At 39.7% G+C, this 20634-nt stretch overlaps 2 protein-coding genes across 5 annotated transcripts in view; one reads left to right on the top strand and one right to left on the bottom strand.

Annotated features, from left to right (window-relative positions):
- LOC103545869 (interferon-induced protein with tetratricopeptide repeats 5-like) overlaps positions 1-17574 on the top strand; it is a 77956-nt gene extending 60382 nt beyond the window's left edge. Inside the window, exons 1-2 of one of the 2 annotated variants that reach the window (XM_070561771.1) lie at positions 4850-5071; positions 15855-17574. In XM_070561771.1, coding sequence (XP_070417872.1) covers positions 5067-5071; positions 15855-17244 — 1395 coding nt within the window. In that variant the 5' untranslated portion in view covers positions 4850-5066 and the 3' untranslated portion in view covers positions 17245-17574. Of the gene's footprint in view, positions 1-4849; positions 5072-15854 lie in introns of those variants that run through there. The other variant, XM_070561775.1, reaches the window with a different exon arrangement.
- LIPA (lipase A, lysosomal acid type) overlaps positions 1-20634 on the bottom strand; it is a 277547-nt gene that overhangs the window by 254617 nt on the left and 2296 nt on the right. The gene's annotated exons all lie outside the window — the stretch shown is intronic.

Raw genomic sequence — 20634 nt, 5'->3', positions numbered from 1 at the left:
TCATTCTTGTGGTGGGTTTTGGAGCAGTTCAGGCTGGCTGGTGAGTGCTCATCTTCCTGGAACAGATGTGAAAAACAACTCTGAAGAACTGTTAAGTGCTGCTGAAACTTCCTTTAAGTAACTTGGGGAACTTAGCTGTTGACAAAACTGGAAAAACACAGAAACAACTTCTGTAGCAATAGAAGGCCTGAGATAGAGGAACCCATGGGAAGATAAAGCCTACGAAGAATTTTTTAAAATACTGAGGAGGGCTTGGGCCCTGTCGCTGAATGGTTAAGATCACACGCTCTGCTTCTGTGGCCCAGGGATTTGCCAGTTCAGATCCTGGGTGCAGACATGGCACTGCTCATCAAGCCATGCTGACGTGGCATCTCACATAGCACAACCAGAAGGACCTAGAGCTAGAATATACAACTATGTCCTGGAGGGTTTTGGGGAGAAGAAGAAGAAGAAAAAAAAAAGAAGAAGATTGGCAACAGATGTTAGCTCAGGTGCCAATCTTTAAAAAATAAATAAATAAATAAAATACCAGGGAGGGATTTACTTCTACAGGTCATGAAATTGTAAGGCTGACTTATGTGACCTTGATCCCTCAGAGCTGGAATTGACCAATGGCAGAGGCTAGGGGAGTATGAGTGGCTCATTTAGACAACACTTAAGGAACACATAAGTAACACCCTTTTCAACTTTGTTGATACTAAACAAAGAATAGACTTATTAGATTTAACCAGAAGAAAACTAATAGAGCAGGAAATTATCTTTTCCTTGTAAACAACATATGACTCAAGTCATAACAATGTGCATGCTGAAATGTTTTATCAATTAATCATACTGATTGCCTTCTTACTCAACAACAAAAAAAGATAAATTGATGGATAGAGAAACTGATGGATGAAAGATAGGTAATAAAGGAAATATAGTAAAATGTTAACTGTAGAATCTAGGTAGTGAGTAAATTAATGTTCATTGTAAAATTCTCTCAACTTTTCCCTACGTTTGACAATGTTTATAATACAATGTTAGGATAAAAAGGTCAAAAAGCAATATCTAAACATTAGTAAATCAAAATGAAGCAAACAAACCAAAATATAGACGAGATAGAGGATAAAACTACATAGAGAAGAAGCAATCCAAGTGATTTTCTATACACTTTGACTCAAATCTTTAGAAGAATATATCATTTGGATAAAAAGACCAGCAAAAAAAATCTTAAACTCTACTCAGCAATCATTTTAATGGGTTTTGTTAATTTTGTTATACTGAGACTATTTGTTAGTGTATTGTGGAATAGATAACATGAATGTTGGTATCACTTAGAAGTGAGATATTCAGTTTGGGAGGAAAGATACACAGAAGTGAGATCAATTAGGTTAAATAAAAATCATATAAACTTGAATTTGTAAGACAAACTCATGATATATTTTATCTTTAAAATGTACATACAGTAAGAGTGTCATTTTCCTGGTTTTCATATTGTACTACATTTATACAAGATGTCATTATTGGGGGGGTTGGGTGAAAGGTACATAAGACTCTTTCTGCAACTTCCTTTGAGTCTGTAACTGTCTCAAAATAAGCCTGAAGGCAGAGAATGATAAAAAAGAGACTGATAAAAGTTGAGTTAGTACTTGAATATGTTGCAGTAAGCCAAACTAAGGGTCAAGGTGGGCTGAGTGGACCCTTGGAGACCCATGAGAAGATATGAAAATCATCGGACCATCCACAAGAAAAGACTTCTTGTGTCTTTGAGTCTTTCTCCATGGATGTGGTAGAAAGTATTTAGGAACAATCTCAAAAACCAAGAGCATGCTTTTTATATAGTGGTCAAAACACTTGGAATTCCATTCTTTTTCCATGCCACCCTGTGAATCAGGAAGAGACTGAGGACTTAATTGCCCACTACACAGGTGGGGAAACAAGGACAGAGTAATGAAGATACTGACTCTGGGCCTCAGGGAAAGGGAAATAGGTCCAGGGATTGAGCCCGAGATCACCCAGTCAGAGAATTCTGGTCATACAACAGACACCAGGGATCATCTAGGCCCTGGTTCCAGCCCAGGTGTACATCAAAATCACCTGAGGGTTTCGTTTTAATACTGAGACTTGGGGTTCACTCCCAGAGACGTATTCAGTTGGTCTGGGATGGGGTCTAGTTAGCATTATTCTTACAAGCTCCCTAGATTTTTCCACTATGCAGTAAGGGCTGAGATCTGATAATCTATTCCAAATCACTTGTTTGTCAGCTGAGGAAACAGACACTCACAGAAGTGAAGTAGCTTACATAGCTCAGAAAGCCGGTCCTAGACTCCAGGGAATGGACTGAGAGCCTAGTGCTGAAATTTCATTTTCTAAAAGATTCACTTTCTCCAGTTCTTCTTTTCTTTCCTAACTGCAATATCAGCAGATGCGCACACACAGTCAGCTACAAGCAGACTTTGTTGGCTGTTTCCTCTCTCCTTAAAGCTGTTCTGTCTTGTGTCCCTCATGGCTCTGCTTATCCCAAGGGAACAATGGGCAAGATTCTGAAAACCTAATCTGCCTGAGCCAGAGTGCCACAGAACCAGGACCACTGCCAAATTCACAGCAATGACAAGGTAAACATTTTGTCTGCTTCTCTGCATTCTATCTAGTGCAGTGGAAAATTAGAAAACCAATTGCTTTTCTCCACAAGAATTCCAAAGACACCTTGCTCCCAAAAAGGAGAGGTTTTCTAATTCACTTATTTCAGCGTTTGCTTATAGCCCGAACACTGATCAGAATACATGGATAAACCTGTCTTATTTATTCAGAAACTTTTATTCGTGCAGAACTTTCTGACTAGTTCAGGATGTCTCAGTGGAAGCTTATAGAATTCGTAAGGGCTGAGATGGGAGATGAGCTGGGCAGGAGGGATGAGAAGAAACTTTTGAGATGTGGCAGTGAGTCCGATTAAGTGTTTCTCAGAGGAAAACATTCTTGCAGCTGCTCCTCTTCTGTTTCTCATTTTATGACAAAGTACGGGCAGCTTTTTATGAAGAAAGCATTATTTAACTTGATGACTGGAAATATTAATAATAATAGTCACCTCTTACTTGTACGCTCTAGGTGCCAGGTAGTTGCTAATTATTTAAACTCAAGTTCCAAGAACAACAGTTAAGGTTGAGTGGGAATTTGACTCAGAACATGGGTGTCCATGCTAGAGCAACAGAGGGCTCTCTATGCCAAACCATAGCTCCTTGCTTCTCCTCCTGCCCAAGTGATCAGGGATTAAGAGGCTTTCTTGGTATTTGGCCTACTTCCTTCATTCCTGAACCAGGGGGATTGTTTAATTCTGTCAAGCTGACACCAAAAGTAACAACCAGAATCCTGGTCACTAAATTAAGAGTACATTTTATATTTTATAGTAGATTCCTTTTATATACATATAGGAGGCTAACGGAAGATGGGGCTATCTCCCACAATTCTCCCTTTTCTGTGCAGTCATCCAGAATCCAGACACCAACCTCCAGGATAGGCAACGACCAGCTGAAGCTCTCCTTTAGGGTATGAGGCCGATCTGGTTCCAAACCCTGGCCAGTCCATGGGTTTCTGCAGTACTAGGAACCGCCCTCAATATGGTCTGAGGTCTAGTCATTGGTAATCTGTTTTCAAACAATTCATCACTCACCTGGAAACCCTGTAAGACACTGCACAAGGTCCTTGCCCCTTGACTTTTGATGCTCAAGCTGTGAACAAAAGGCATCATCAGAACCTTCCAACTCATCTCAAATTCTCTATTTCTCTCAGCTCAGCCACTTGATATTCTACTCTGTGAACAAGCTTCCTGTTTTTATTATTTTCAGGCCACATGGAAAAACATGGCTGACAATGGTACCCAAATACATATGTCACAGGTCCAACACTTCCCAGATTCAGCTTTCCAGGGAAGCAAGTCTAATTGTCTCCTCTCAATAAGGGGGTCTTCCCATGATTAAATTAACTGTGCTTAGGGATAAGTTTGCTTTGCAAAAGCTGCTGGGGAATCATCACTTTACTACATATAAGGAGAGTGGGACAATTTCCAATGAAAAGTAGGGAGAAACAGGAGCTTGTCAGACACCAGTAATAGGAGCCTAACTTGTACCCAGGACCCCAGTCTCACCACTCATTCCTCTGAACCTCTTACTACAAATACCATGACTACAGAAGGTTACACGGGGCAGGTTGAGGTAGGCCAAGACTGGGTGCCATGGGCACCTACAGGACTGGAAAATGTTCTGGCATAGGTATGACAATCATGTCTGGTAAATAAGAATACTTTAGATGACTACAGTAGAAAACATTAAAAATAAGAAAGTATTTTCATTAGGCCTGAATGTCATTTGGTGGTTTGAAGTCTCAAGATGCTAGCATGTATGTTTTCTCTGTTCCTATGAATAACGAAGAGGTTACAGGCCTCTTCTTGTCACTGACCATTCTCCAGATGGGTATGCAAAGGCACAGAATAATTAGTAAGATACACCCTCTCAGAGAATTGGGGCAAATTTGGGTTAAGACTCCAGTTTAGTGATTTGCAGAATTTTATACCATAAAAAGAACAACCTCTGTTTCAGGGTAAGCAAATAGAGGCACAGATAAGGGGTTATGACCTTGGCAAACTGACACAGCCAATTTTCACGTGTCTCCCTGGCTCTAGGTTCAGTGGACTCTACATAACTGGCATCTCCTAGCTCCCAGGTTTCTACAAGGCCTTGTAGAGCCTGAGAAAAGAATTAGCACATCAATAAAACTGTTTTTCACCAGCGTCTTCTCAATCAGTTTTCAAAATAGAACAATGAAAGTAATTGCTGTTTAAGTTTCATTTCCCACAAGGCGAAACTGTGCCAACTTTAGTTGCACTTTCTACTTTCAGTTTTCATCTCGGTTTCCAATTTATCTCCACAACAACATGCCCACAGGTTGCATCATTAGATGCTGTTTATCTCCCTTATATATGTCCCTGGGGCTTAAATATATCTGCAAATCCACAAGACAGGCTGGCAAGATCACAGAAGAGCCCATTCAGCTAAACAAAACACTGCAGAACTACTGCCTAATTCATAGCAACCATGAGGTAAGGATTTCTCCACTTCTCTGCCTTTCTGTCTAAAATTTTTTAAAAAATGTTAATCAATGCTATCTCAACAGACTTACTTTCAGTGATGTCAAGTTTCCTTACTCTTCTATTTGAGCACCTGCTTATGGACTGAATGTGTGTGTGTGGACACACAGATGCAGATTCACACACGCACGTAAACTGTTTTATTAATTCAGGCATTTTTTATTTTTGTTAGCATCGCCCTGAGGAAGCTTACCACATGTTAAAGCCCAAAGAAAGCAAGGGAAGTGGGAAAAGAGTGTTGCAGGAAGACAGAAAATGATCTCAGTCTTTGAAATTATTTTTCACCAAACTCATTTCTGCCTGACCAAAGGAGGGCATGGACAGTTTGGATAGAGCCATTGCTTTCTGCAGGCTCCTCACCATGGAGGAGAAGTAGGACCCACACAGCTGTTTGAGCCGCAGTTGTGGAGTCTCTTAGATGTCTTGAGGGAAATATCCTGGGGATGTGGTGGGAGCAGGTCACTGCTTAGAGAGCAAGGCCTTTCTCTGTAGGCTTCTGGTCTCACTATCTCCACTGCTGGGTCAGGTCTTCTCAATCTTACTGGATTTAAGATTAGCAGATTACCTCTCCCTGGGGAAGCCAAGTGCTCTGCAGATCCTTGATATCCTCCTTCCATAGGGCTTGGCCGAAGTTCTGTGCTTGGAAATATCCACACCTTCCTTAGCTAAAGGGCCTAATGTGGGAATTTCTATACTGTCCAAATTGACTCTTGATTCAAATAACTCCCAATGTCAGCAGATTAAAAAAAACACATTAATTAATATTGACCTGCAAATTTCCCCTCAGTACTCCAGTCAGCAAAATTTTGAAGGGGCAAAAGTTCCAGAAAATGCACAATTACGAGCCTATGATCAACTCTCCTCCCCCTCTTTGGCCCATAGACAGATAAAATTGTCGATAATTTAAAAAGTAATAATATAAAAGTAGCCATCACTTCCTGAATGCTTATTAAGTGTCAGCCTGCCCTCTAAAAGTATGAAGTAAATTATTATCTTTAGCCCTCAAAAGAAACCTGTGACGTGGTACTCATACAGATTGTGCAATAACGAATCTTAGATTTAGAAAAGTTAAGATCACACAGATAATAAGTGATACAGCTGAGACATGAACCAGAGCCTCTCTTCAATGATACTTTACTGAACCTTTAAACCAACATTTCTTAAAGGGTACCAGTGGGAGTTCATGAAATCATTTCAGATGGCATACTCATTAGCTTTTACGTTTTAATGCTTTTATATTTATTTCAACATGTACTAGAAAAAAATATATATATATAATTTGTAAAATTTCTGTTCAGGTTCGTAATATGATTTTTTTCTATGATAAAATACATGTAAGATGAAACTTACGATTTTAACTATATTTTTGGTGAGGAAGATTGGCCCTGAGCTAACATCTGTACCAATCTTCCTCTATTTAGTATGTGGGACGCCACTACAGCATGGCTTGATGAGCCATGTGTAGATCTGCGCCCAGGATCCGGGCCCACAAACACTGGGCCACCAAAGTGGAGTGTAGGAACTTAACTACTCTGCCACCAGTCGAGCCCCCTTTTAACTATTTTTAAGTATATGGTTTGGTAGTATTTAGCACATTTGCAATGTTGTGCAACCGTCACCAGTGTTTACTTCAAGAACATTTTCATCACTCTAAGGGGAATCCCACACCATTAAGCATTTCCTCTCTACTCATCCTTCACCACAGGCCCTGGCAACTATTAATCTGCTTTCTATCTCTATGGATTTGCCTATTGTGGGTATTTCATATAAATGGAAGCATACCATATGTGGCCTTTTGTGACTGGCTTATTTCACTTAGCATAATGTCTTCAAGGTTCATCCATGTTGTAGCATGTGTCAGAATGTCCTTCCACTTTAAGGCTGAATAATATTTATTGTATGTATATACCGCATTTTGTTTATCCATTCATCCATTGATGGATACTTGTGTTGCTTCCACCTTTTGGCTATTGTGAATAATGCTGCTATGAATGTACGTATACAAATATCTGTTCAAGTCCCTGCTTTCACTCATTTTGAGTATATACCCAGAAGTGGGATTGCTGAATCATATGGTAATTCTATATTTAATTTTTGGAGGAAATTTTCCGCAGCAGCTGCCCCATTTTACATTCCAACTAATAATGCACAAAGGTTCTAATTTCTCCACATCATTGCCAACCCTTGTTGTTTTCTTTTCTTTTCCTTTTTGTTTTTTGATAATAGCCATCCTAATGGGTGTGAAGTAGTATCACATTATGGTTTAGATTTGCATTTCACTAATGATGGGTGATATTGCACATTTCATGTGCTTATTGCCGTTTGTATATCTTTTCTGAAGAAATGTCTATTCAAATTCTTTACCCACTTTTTACTCAGTTGTTTGTTTTTTGTGGTTGAGTTGCAGGAGTTTTTTATATAGTCTGCATATTAATCTCTTATCAGATAGATGATTTATAATATTTTCTCCGATTCTATGAGTTTTCTTTTCACTCTATTGTGCACTTTGATGCACGCAAGTTTTTTTGCTGTTGTTGTTTTGGTGAGGAAGATTGTCCCTGAACTAACATCTGTGCCAGTTTTCCTCTATTTTCTATGTGGGATGCCTCCACAGCATGGCTGATGAGTGGAGTAGCTCTGCGCCCAGGGTCCAAACCTGTGAACCTGGGCCGCTGAAGTGAAGCACATGGAACTTTAACTACTTGGCCATGGGGTTGGCCCCTGCACAAAAGTTTTTATATTGATGAAGTCCAACTTACCTATTTTTACTCCTGTTGCCCGTGTTTTGGTGTCATATTCAAGAAATTGTTACCAAATCCAATGTCATGAAGCTTTTTCCCTATGTTTTCTTCTAAGATTTTTATAGTTTTAGGTCTTACATTTAGGTCTCTGATCTTTTGGGTTCATTTTTTCATATAGAGAGTAAGGTAAGGGTTCAGCTTCATTCTCTGGCATGCAGTTATCCAGTTTTCCCAACACCATTCATTGAAACACTGACCTTTCTGCATTAAATGGCCATGATACATGTCAAAAATCATTTGAACATTGTTATGGACTGAATTGTCCCCCTTCCCCCCCTCCCAAAATCATATGTTGAAGCCCTAACCCCCAGTGTAATTGTATTTGGAGATATGGCCTGGAAGGAGGTAATAAACGTTAGGTGAGGGGTCAGCTCCATGGCTGAGTGGTTAAGTTCACACGCTCTGCTTTGGCGGCCCAGGGTTTCGCCAGTTCAAATCCTGGGCGTAGACATGGCACCGCTCGTCAAGCCATGCTGAGGTGGCATCCCACATGCCACAACTAGAAGGACCCACAATTAAAAATACACAACTATGTACCGGGGGGCTTTGGGGAAAAAAAAGGAAAAATAAAATCTTTTAATAAATAAATAAATAAATAAAGGTTAGGTGAGGTCATAAGGGTGGGGCCTTAATCTCATAGGGCTGATGTCCTTGTAAGAAGAGGGAAGAGCACTCTCTCTCCATGCACCATAGAGGAAAGAACATATATGGATGCAGAAGGAGAGCCCTTTCCAGAAATCGAATTAGTGGGCACTTTGATCTAAGACTTCCAACCTCCACAAATGTGTGAAAATAAATTTCTGTTGTTTAAGCTGCTCAGTCTGTAGTACTTTGTTATGGTAGCCCTAGCTGACTAATACAACTATATATGTGAGGTTTTATTTCTGGACTCTTCATTCTATTTCTTTTGTCTATATGTCTGTCTTTATACCAGTACAACACTGTTTTGATTACTGTAGCTTTGTAGTAAGTTTGGAAATCAGAAAGTGTGAGGCTTCCAACTTTGTTCTTTTTCAAGATCATTTTGGCTATTCAAGATCCCTTGAAATTCCATATGAATTTTACAATGCATTTTTCTATTTCTGCACAAAACATCATTGGGATTTTGATAGGGACTGCATTAAAGCTGTAGATTGCTTTGGGTGGTATTGACATAATAACAATATTAAGCCTTCCAGTCCATGAACACAGGATGCCTTCCCCTTTGTGTCTTCTTTAATGTCTCTCAGCAATGTTTTGTAGTTTTCGTGTACAGGCCTTCTGCCTCCTTGGTTAAGTTTATTTCTAAGTATTTCATTCCTTTTGGTCTATTATAAATGGGACTGCTTTCTTAATTCTCTTTTTAGACTGTTCATTAGTAGTGTATAGAAACAAAACTGATTTTTGCGTGTTGGTTTTGTATACTGCAATTGTGCTGAAATCATTTATTAGTTCTAACAGTTTTTGTGCGGAATCTTGAAGATTTCCTACATACAAGATCACATTGCTTGTGAATGGAGATAATTTTACTTCTTCCTTTCCAATTTAGATGTGTTTTCTTTCTTTTTCTTGACTAATTTCTCTGGCTAGGACTTCCAGTACTATGTTGAATAGAAGTGGCAAAAGTGAGCATCCTTGCCTTGCTCCTGATCTTAGAGAAGCTTTCAGTCTCTCACCATTGACTATGATGGTGGCTGTGGGTTTTCAATATATGGCCTGTATTATTTGAGGTAGATACCTTCTATCCTTGTTTGTTGAGTGTTTTTATTATTAAAGGGTATTAAATTTTTATACAATATATATAAAGGGTATCAAATGCTTTTTCGACATTAATTGATATGATCATGTGGGGTTTTTTCCCCTTCATTTTGTTAATGTGGTGCATTAAATTGATTTATTTTCACTGAACCATTCTTGCATTCCAGGAATAAATCCCACTTGGTCATGGTATATAATCCTTTTAACATGCTAACTTCAGTGTGCTAGTATTTTGTTGACCATTTTCTATCAATATTCATTAAAAATTCATCTGTAGTTTAATTTTTTTGTTTTTGTCTTCAGTTTTAGTATGATGGTCTCATAGAATTTATGAGTTTCGAAGTGCAGTGTTCTTCCTCTTTAATTTTTGGAGCCTTAGAATTGGTTTTAATTCTTGTTTACAAGGAGTTGAACTCCTGGTTTAAAATCTACCTGTGATCTTTCAGGCCTGACCGTAGATAATTACAAAGGTTTTACCTGACAGGCCTCACGAAGGAAAGCTGCCTTCCCCACACAGACCTGGTGTATAGCCAATAAACTGCAGTCTGTAAAGACAGTTGTAGTCAAGGACTCAGGCCCCCCTGGCTCATTATGCTCTTCACATAGTTGCATTCCTAGCCCAGGTGGCTTTATCCCTTGGTCTCTTTCTGAGGCCTTGGGCAGAGGTCTCCTTCAAGCACTCAGCTGAGACCTCCTTACAGTGGGGAAGAGAGGAAAACTTGAAGACACTTTTCCCCACTCTGACTCAGTATCCTGTACTTTTCCACTCCTAGCCCTTCCCTTCACACTTCCCCCACTTCAGGGTCCATAAATTGCCAGAGACTTTTGTTCACAGCTCTCTGCCATGGCTGTGCTGATCAACCTGACCTTCAACTTGTGTGCTGTTCTGTTGAGGGAAATGGAACAGGGATGTTAACATTTTCTCCAGTTTTATCCTCTTGCTTATATCATCACAGTAAGGATTAAAGGTTTAACTCTTTCACTTCTGCCTTGTTGCTTTAATTGGCTACTTCGACAGCTGGCAGCTCAGCTCTCTCCCTCTCTCCCAGCTTAGCTGTTCTCCTGACACTTGAAATGCATGGTAGAATTGACCAGTGAAACCACCTGGTCCTGGGCTTTTCTTTGTTGGAAGGGTTTTTAAATTGTATATAGGCATATACCTATTGTCTCCTAGATCATCATCTAATATTTTTTTGTTTTGGGGGTTTGGGTTGGGTTTTTTTTTCATTTAAGTCATCTAATTTGAGTGGAAGGTAGGGTAGTTACTCATTGAGATTGTACTCTACCCAGTCTGCCTCTTTCCCACAGGAAGTATAGAATGACTAATGTAACTGAGATGACCAGAAGCTGTCATCCACAGGCCACATTCTTACTCAGTAAAAGGCAACTATTTCTGACTTGGCTTACTTGGACATGCACAGTGTTTTCTTCTCCCCAGTTTCCTTTCCCCAATGCCCTAGGACTGTTAGGGCAGAGCCTGCTATGCTGAGGGAAATCCACCACTCCTCAGTACTTCATCTAAAAACTGGCTGGATAAATTCACCATGATGTGTCCCAGATCAATGCATCCCCACATTCCCTGATCCAGCTCTACCATTTGAAACCTCAGTTAGGCCTGACTATTCTGGAAGTCAGTATCCTACAGAGAAGGCATAAGAGGAAGTGCTCTTTCCTTTGAGTAACAAAACCAATTGCCTTGCCTACAGAGCAAAAGGAGAACACAGGAAAAACATAACACCACTTTTCCCCCACCTAACTCACATACACATACACACATACCTTCAAGCACAACGGTTATTGTCATTTCTCTTGACACCATTCTAGTGATGGCAGCAGGATAAACCATATTACTACTTGGGCAACAGACTTCTGCATCCAGAAAGATGGAGTAGATGTATATTTCCCATTTCCCTTCTACATACAGTTAAAAACCTCTTACGTAAAATGTAAAACAAATATAAGAACACACTGAACTGTGGATAAAAGCAGCAGACCACCTAGGAAACTTGGGACTCAAGGAACAACACAACAGCGAGTTTTGTGGGCTTCTCTTTCCTGTATATATCCCAGACTGAGTGCTGGAGAAGCCAGCAACCTAGAAATGCCAACAGGCATGGACAGAAATGTCCCATGAAAAGCTGCTCTCTCTAGCCAGAGGACCAAAAAAGGGACAGCCTACCAAGACCGGTAACTTATAAACAACAACCATTCTACTCCAGCCAAACACCACAGGAAAAAATAAACAAATAAACAAAAACTGTAGCCCCACTCTGAAAACTGCCAACAAGGCTGAGTGGGGAGCCTAGAATTCTGCCTTAACCAGGCTACTGCTAGGCATCCCAACTCTCACCCTCCCCCTCCCCCAACCAGGGTGATACCAGAGAAGGCCAAGTGGGGTGCACAGACTTTCATGGGGGGTAACAAGGGTCCCTCTCTCTTCAGTGTCACTGAAGACCACAAAGGGAGTCTAGATATTAACACCACCTGGTAGTAATGAGATGCCCTCCCACTCCCCACTGAAGAGGTTTCAGTGAAGTCTAGTGGAGTTCAGGATTTTTACCACCACCCAGAGGCAATAAGGCCACACTTACCAACTCACCTCCCTTCCTGGCTTCACTAAAGGCCACATGGGGAAGAATAACAAGGCACACCTGCCCCTCCCAGCCAGGGTAGTATGAGCCGAAGCCTGGAGGGAGTCCGAACTTCTACCCCTATCCAGCAACAATGAGGAGCCCAGGTCCCCCATAAAGTGTTAATGAAAGACAAGTGGGTAAACTAGATTCCACCTTGACCCGGCAGTGTGGAATGAGATGTCCTTCCTCTTCTCCTAGCAAAGTGGTATTAGAAGAGGCCTCCTAAACTAGATTTAAATGTGACCTGAAGTCTCGTAATATAATACACGAATGTCCAGGTTTCAATTAAAAATTGCTTGTCATACCAAGAACCAAGAAAATCCCAATGTGAATGAGAAAGAATAATCATCAGACAACAACACTGAAATGACACAGATGTTAGCAGTGTCTAACAAGCATTTTAAAATTGCCATCATAAAAGTGCTTCAATGAGCAATTATGAAGACACATGAAACAAATGAAAATATAGAAAGTCTCAGCAAAGGAATATATAAAGAACCAAATGGGAATTTTAGAACTGAAAAGTACAGTAACCAAAATGAAAATTCAATGGTTTGGCTCAAGAGCAGGATGGAGAGAACAGAGGAAGGAATTCATGAACTTGAATACAGAATAATAGAAATTATCCAATCTGATACTAATTTCAAGCAGCTGAGCAAACTCCAAAAATGATAAACTTCCAAAAATCCAAGACACATCATAGTCAAAATTCTGAAAACTAAAGACCAAGAAAAAACTCCATGAAAGTAGCAGAGAGAAACACCTTACCTGTCAGGAAAAAACTCCACAATTCTAATGGCAGCTAATTTCTCATTAGAAACTATAGAGTCTAGAAGAAAGGGGCAAAACATTTTTTAAGTGCTTAAGGAAAAGAACTTTCAACCCAGAATCTTATATCTAGCAAAAATATCCTTCTGGAATGAGGAGGAAATCAAGAAATTCTCAAATGAGGGAGAACTAAGAGATTTCACACCAGCAAACTTATCTAAAGGAATAGCTAAAGGAAGTTCTCTAATAAGCAAAAAAGGTATACAGATCAGAAAGAAAACATAAAATTGTCCCTATTTACAGATGCCATGATGTTCTCATAGAAAATCCCACAGTATCTACAAAATAACTCCTAGAACTAACAAGTGAGTTCATCAAGGTTGCCAAATACAAGACTGACACACAAAAATTACTTGTATTTCTATATACTAGCAATGAACATGTGGAAAATTGAAGTTAAAAATACAATATAATTTTAAATTGCTGAAAAAACATACTTTAGTGTAAACATAATATAACATGTATAAGACTTGAAGGCCTAAAACTACAAAATGCTGATGAGAGAAATCAAAGATAAACAGAGATATAGCATGTTTATGAATTAGAAGACTCAACATAGTAAAAATGTCAATTCTCCCCTAATTGATATAAAATTTCTATCATAACTCCAGCATGATTTTTTTATACATATAGACAATATTAATCTAAAATTTATATGGAAAAGCAAAAGAACTAGAATAGCAATTTTGAAAAACAAGAATAAGGTGAGAGGAATCACCCTAACCAATTTTAATACTGATTACACGCAAGGTTGTATGGTATTGGTGGAAAGAGAAACACATAGAGCAGTGGAACAGAATAGGAACCCAGATATAATCCCACACAAGTACTGCCAACTGATTTTTGACAAAGGTGCAAAAGCAATTCAACGGAGGAAGAAGAGTCTTTTCAACAACTGGTGCTGGAGCAATTGGATATCCATAGGCAAAAACATGAGCCACAGACATAATCTTCACATATATATATAGGCAAAAACTAACTAAAAATGAATCACAGATTTAAATGTAAAATGTAAAACTATAAAACTTGTAGAAGAAATCATAGGAGAAAATCTTCAGGACCTAGGGCTTGGTGAAGAGTTCCTGGACATGATACCTAAAAGCATAATCCATAAGAGAAAAAAATCAATAAATTATACTTCATTAAAAGTAAAAACTTTTGCTCTTCAAAAGACCTTATTAAAAGGTAAAAGACAAGCTACATTGCCAGAAGAAAATATTTGAAAACAAGATACCACACAAAGGACTCATATCTAGAATCTATAAAGAATTCTTGAAACAACAATAAATAACAATCCAATTAGAAAATAGGCAAAGAGATATTTCACCAAAGAGGATATATGGATGGCAAATAAGCAGGTGAGAAGATGTTCAACACTACTGGCCATTAGCAAAATGCAAATTACACCACAATGAGAGATCACTAGAAAACCTATTTTAAAAGAAAAGTGAAAATACCAAATACTGGTAAGGATGCAGAGAACTTGATCATCCATATATTGCTAGTAGGAGTGTAAAATAATACAGTCACTCTGGAAAATAGTTTGGCAGTTTCTTAGAAACTTAAGCACACATTTAGCATGTGACCTAGCAATTACACTCCTGGTATTTATCCCAGAGAAATGAAAATTCATGTCCACGCAAAATGCTGTATTCAACTGTTCACTGCACCTTTATTTGTAATAGGTCAAACCTGGAAACAACGGAAATGTCCCACAACAGATGACAAGTTAAACAAACTGTGGTATACCCATACCATGGAATATTACTCCCCAATAAAAAGGAATGAACTATGGACAAACTCAACAACTTGGATGGATGTAAAGGGCACTATGATGAGTGAAAAAAGCCAACCTCAAAAGGTCACATACTATACAATTCCATTTCTATGACATTCTTGAAATGACAAAATTATACACACGAAGAGCAAATTAGTGGTTACCAGAGGCTAGGGATGTTTGGGGAGGTAGGGAGGCAACAGGCGGGACTATACAGTGATCGTATAAGGGAGATGTTTGTGATGATGGGGTAGTTTCTTCATCTTGATCGAGGTGGCAGTTCCATGGATTTATTCATGTGATTAAATGACACAGAACTATACACATATTGTATTAAGTCAACTTCCTAGTTTTGAGATTGTACTATAGTTGTGTAAGATATAATCATTGGGAGAACTGGGTAAAGGGTACACTGAACATATATACCACCTTTGCAACTTTCTATGAATCTAGAATTATTTCCAAATAATAAGTGGAAAAAAAATTGGTTAAATATCTCTTTTAGGTGGTCTTAATTTATTGCATAATCTGCAGACTAACGTCCTGAAGTCAATAATGTTTTCTAAGGTTTGGTATTTGTAACTGGTCTCTGTCCTAATTAAGTTAATAGGAAAATAGGAAACTCTTGTATAGCATGTAATATGCTCTAGGCGCTTTACATATATAGGCTTATTAATCCTCACCAAACCCAATGTAATAAGTACTATTATTATCCCCTTTTTACAAATGAAGTCCAAAGCACACAGAGGTTACTTGACTAGAAAGAGCTGAAGCCACTGTACAGAGTCAAGCAAATGCATTCAAAGTCTATGTGGATCTCAGACATATAGAGATCCTAAGGGAAATCAAAGCAGGTGTGCCCTGTTCAAGGCTGAGCTCTAAATATGAGGCATTGTAGCTGGCTTCTTTCTATTGGCTGTTCCTCACCTAACAAAGAAAATCTGCTTTTGTTTTTACAGTAAGAATGCGGATGGAGATCAGATCAAGGACAGGCTGGAGCAGCTGAGATGTCACTTTACATGGGATTTGCTAATTGAAGACACTGCAATGCCTGATTTGGAAAACAGGATCTTCGATGAGATTGAGTTCCTAGACACCAAATACAACGTGGGAATACACAACCTACTGGCCTATGTGAAACACCTGAAAGGCCAGAATGAGGAAGCCCTGAAGAGCTTGAGAGAAGCTGAAGACTTAATCCAGGAAGAACATGGTGACCAATCAGGCATGAGAAGTCTGGTTACCTGGGGCAACTACGCCTGGCTGTATTACCACATGGGCAGACTGGCAGAAGCTCAGACTTACCTGGACAAGGTGGAGAACACTTGCAAGAAGTTTGCAAATCCCTCCAGCTATAGAATCGACTGTCCTCAGATGGACTGTGAGGAAGGATGGGCCTTGCTGAAATGTGGAGGAAAGAATTATAAACGGGCCAAGGCCTGCTTTGAAAAGGCTCTGGAAGTGGACCCAGAAAACCCTGAATTCAGCACTGGGTATGCAATCACCGCCTATCGCCTGGACGGCTTTCCTGGAGCAACACAGATGAGTGAGGCATTCTGTCTGAACACACTAAAACAGGCCGTCAAGCTAAATTCAGAAGATGGATATATTAAGGTTCTCCTTGCCCTGAAGCTTCAGGATGTAGGACAAGAAGCTGAAGGAGAAAAGTACATTGAAGAAGCGCTGACCAACACGTCCTCGCAGACCTATGTCCTTCGATATGCAGCCAAGTTTTACAGAAAAAAAGGCTCTCTGGATAAAGCTCTTCAGCTCTTTAAAAAGGCCTTGAAAGCAACACCCTCCTCTGCCTTCGTGCATCACCAGATAGGGCTTTGCTACAGAGGACAAGTGATTCAAATGAAGAAAGCTGCAAACTGGCAGCCTAGAGGACAGGATAGAAAAAATGTTGAGAGAATTGCAAGATTAGCCATATCTCATTTGGAATTTGCTCTGGAAGAAAAACCCACACTTGATATTGCTTATGTAGACCTGGCAGAAATGTATATAGAAGCAGGTGACCACAGAAAAGCTGAAGACACTTATCAAAAAGTGTTAACCATGAAAGTACTCGAAGAAGAAAAGCTGCAAAGGGTACATTTCTCCTATGGCCGATTTCAGGAATTTCAAAATAAATCTGAAGACCATGCAATTATCCATTATTTAAAAGCAGCAGAAATAGAAAACGCATCTTTTCTAAGAGATAAAAGTATCAGGTCTTTGGAGAAATTGGCTTTAAAGAAACTTCAGAGAAATTCATTTGACACAGAAACCATGAGAATCCTTCAGTTCATTCACAAATTGAAAGCAGAAATGAATAAAGCCCTGGAGGGCCCTGAGGCTCACTGCTGACTGAGAACTCTGTGGAACATGATCCTAGGCACTGAAGTATCGACCACTTTCCTATTTCACCTGATTTTATGTTAACACATACTAATCATCTTACCTGCTTGCTGCTTTCAGAACATGTTATGTAATTTACTGTAATGATGCAATTTTTGAATAACTACTCAAACCTGGGAAAATAGTTGCATTCAAAAAATAGTGAAACAATATATATGTCTCTGTGTGTGAGAGAAAGGAAGAGAGAGAGAATGGGACCATTTCTCTGTGAATGCTATATAGTAGGAAAAAGCTTGTTGAGTAGATAGGCAGCAAATAAAACAAAGGACTTACATAAAATGAAATGTTTAATTCATTCATTTTATCAACAAATAGTTTTCAGTGCTAGATACCAAAAATACTATGGTGATGTAGGAGAGGAAAAAATTTTTTTTCCTCTACCCTTCTTAGGTTCTTTGGCTGGGGCCCTATAAATTAGGCAGACAAAAGGGTATCAAGAAAAAACAAAGTTTATTAACATATGCATCACACATAAACATGGGAGTACCTAGTGATGAGAAACTCAAAGGAATAGTTAGAACTTGGCTTATACAGCACCCTAACAAACCAACAATACATTTTTAGAGAACTGCTAAGACCAAGGAATAGAACTTTTGAGTTTCTAGGATAGCAAAATAACTACGTGAGAGAAACTAATGGAAGATAAGGGCTAGGTACTAAGGTTTGTTGTATAGATTCCTCTAGTAGTGACTCTGGGCTGATAAGGGCCTAGAGTTGTTCCAGGAGCTCAACTTCTGTCCTTCCTGGTAGAGAGGGGAGGGGTGACATCTTTACAAATTTCTGTCCTGCTTTTAGGCAGATAGGGGGATGGCAGAGAGCTTTTCTTACATCTGCTTCTTCAGAATTGCCTTCAGCTCAAAATAATCTTTATGCCATAGTGGTATATTTGGGGATGGCATATTCTGTTACCCATCAGTGAACAAAGCAGACATTTTCCCAAAACCTCATGCAGCACACTATCTGGTCAGAGAGAGAGAGGGTAAAACAAGCACACAGTCAATTAAAGCTCAGCTTTCACCATGAAGATGTTTGAAATATAATTCATTGTCAAACTGTCCCATGTAGTTTCTCTTGTTTTATGCCATTTTGTTTGAAGCACTATTATTCAGTCATGTGCTGGTACTGATCCAGTTAGATGACGAAATATAAACAGGATGCTAAATAATCTGTGAGCCCATCTGTAGCAATCACTTTTTTTTTTAAGATTTTATTTTTCCTTTTTCTCCCCAAAGCCTCCTGGTACATAGTTGTATATTTTAGTTGTGGGTCCTTCTAGTTGTGACATGTGGGACACCACGTCAGCATGGCCTGATGAGTGGTGCTGTGTCTGAGCCCAGGATGTGAATCGGCAAAACCCTGGGCCGCCAAAGCAGAGTGGGCAAACTTAACCACTAGGCCACGGGGCCGGCCCCAGCAATCACCTTCCCTTATGACATTTTATTAAAAGGCAATGCACAACAAATAATATTTTTAAGAGGAAACACAAGGAAACAATGTTATTGGTTTTTATTCTTGGATTTGAGAGAAGATGTATTAATTTCCTATTGTGGCTATAAGAAATTAGCACAAACTTGGTGGCTAAAAATGACACAAATTTATTATCTTACAGTTCTGCAGGTCAGAAGTCTGAAATGGATTTCACTGGACTCAAATCAAGCTGTTGGCAGCCACACTCCTTCTGGAGGCTGGAGGGGACAATCCTTTTTGTACCTTTTCCAGCTTCTAGAGCTGCCTGCATTTCCTGGTGGGGACCCCTAATACATCGGAATACAAGTCTCCATGGAATTCACAGGAATCTTGGGTAGGCTTTGGATTTTAACTGAAATTCTATAGGAATTGAAGTGAGCAAAATGTGTATCATTGAGGGGGAGGCATAAGAGTTACAGAGAAGCAATCTTCCCAACTTCATTATCACTAAAACAAGAGATTTATCAGATTTAACAAAAACAGTACCTTAAAGTTCTTGATTTGGGGTAAGGAGGCTGCGTGGTGCTAAAATAAGTCTAACCACTGCCAACTCTGCCAAAGTCAGCAATATTAAAAGCAAATAATTCTTGGATAATTAGTCAATTCTTTGACTGTTAGGCAACTCTTCCCAGACATTGCTATACATCATTGAACCCAGAAAGCTGAGCTCATTAATGCAAAATAAATCTCTGGATTATGTAATGTGTTCGTGAGAGGTGTCTTTGACAATCTCCAGAGATCACGGTTACTTAGTGTGTGCTATAACCTAATACCATCTCTCTATCCCATTCCTCGCAATTCTAGAAGAGATCTCTGCACTTTCCAGAACTCAGTAAAACCAAGCGTGGGACAGTCTGGATATTTGCAGAGAAAAACATGCAGCAAATTCAGGAAAATGAATGCTCTTTGGTGTTGAAAATACTTTTGCCAAACTTACACATGAATATCTCCAGGCATTACCAAGAGGTCTCTTTAAATTGACAGCCTAATTTCAGAAGCTTGTTACTCCCATGTAAATGACTGACAGAACCACAGCTGCTGTCCTTATTTAGATTCTCCCACTCAAGGACTCCTCCAAGTGCCCAGGGAGTGTCTCTCAGGTACCCCTAAATCAGGCCAAACCACAGCTCCAGCCATTCCCTACTGTTATATGAGTCCCAACCCAGATCTTTGCTAATTGCTGTCTACACACCACTGTAGGCTCCAGCTCTTTGGGGACCACCCTGGCCACCAATGTCCCCATTCTCCATATGCTGCTAGAGCTGGACCTGTATTGGGACCAAGGGCATCTACCCTACAGCCTGCCTCAGCTTGAACTACCCACCCTAAGCCTGTGTCCATAGCTTTGTATCTCTTCCCCAGCCAGACCAAACATGGTAACAGCCACTTCCACTCTGGAGCCCTATGCTGAAGGCAGTAGGCCTTTTCTGACATTCCCCTTGATACCCACTCTCTCACCCAGGAACCTCCTGAACTCCAGTGCCATCCCCAACTTCTCTTGATTTGCATACAACTTTTGCTCTCCTACCTGGAATCTACCTCCAATCTCTTGGAGACTGTGCTATGTGGCCTAATTCAAATAAATGAGGAATGTACGTGAGGGTAGTATTTACAGCAGTGATTCCCAACTGAGGGGGATATAAGAGGAGAGGGGAGGATTTGGGAGCCAAGGGAGAAAAAAGTCACATTTGGCACCATCTGCAGACAATTTTGGTTCTCACAACAGCAGGGTACTACTGACATCTGGTGGGTATATGCAAGCTGGCTGCTTAAACATCCTAGAATGCACTGGACAGCTTCCCACAACACAGAATTCTCCAGCCCAAATGTCAATAGTGCCAAGGTTGAGAACTGACTTACGTGTGTTTCTTG

Source organism: Equus przewalskii, chromosome 1 (genome assembly GCF_037783145.1).
Source record: "Equus przewalskii isolate Varuska chromosome 1, EquPr2, whole genome shotgun sequence".
Taxonomy (NCBI): Eukaryota; Metazoa; Chordata; class Mammalia; order Perissodactyla; family Equidae; genus Equus; species Equus przewalskii.
This window is presented reverse-complemented; position numbering and strand designations above follow the sequence as displayed.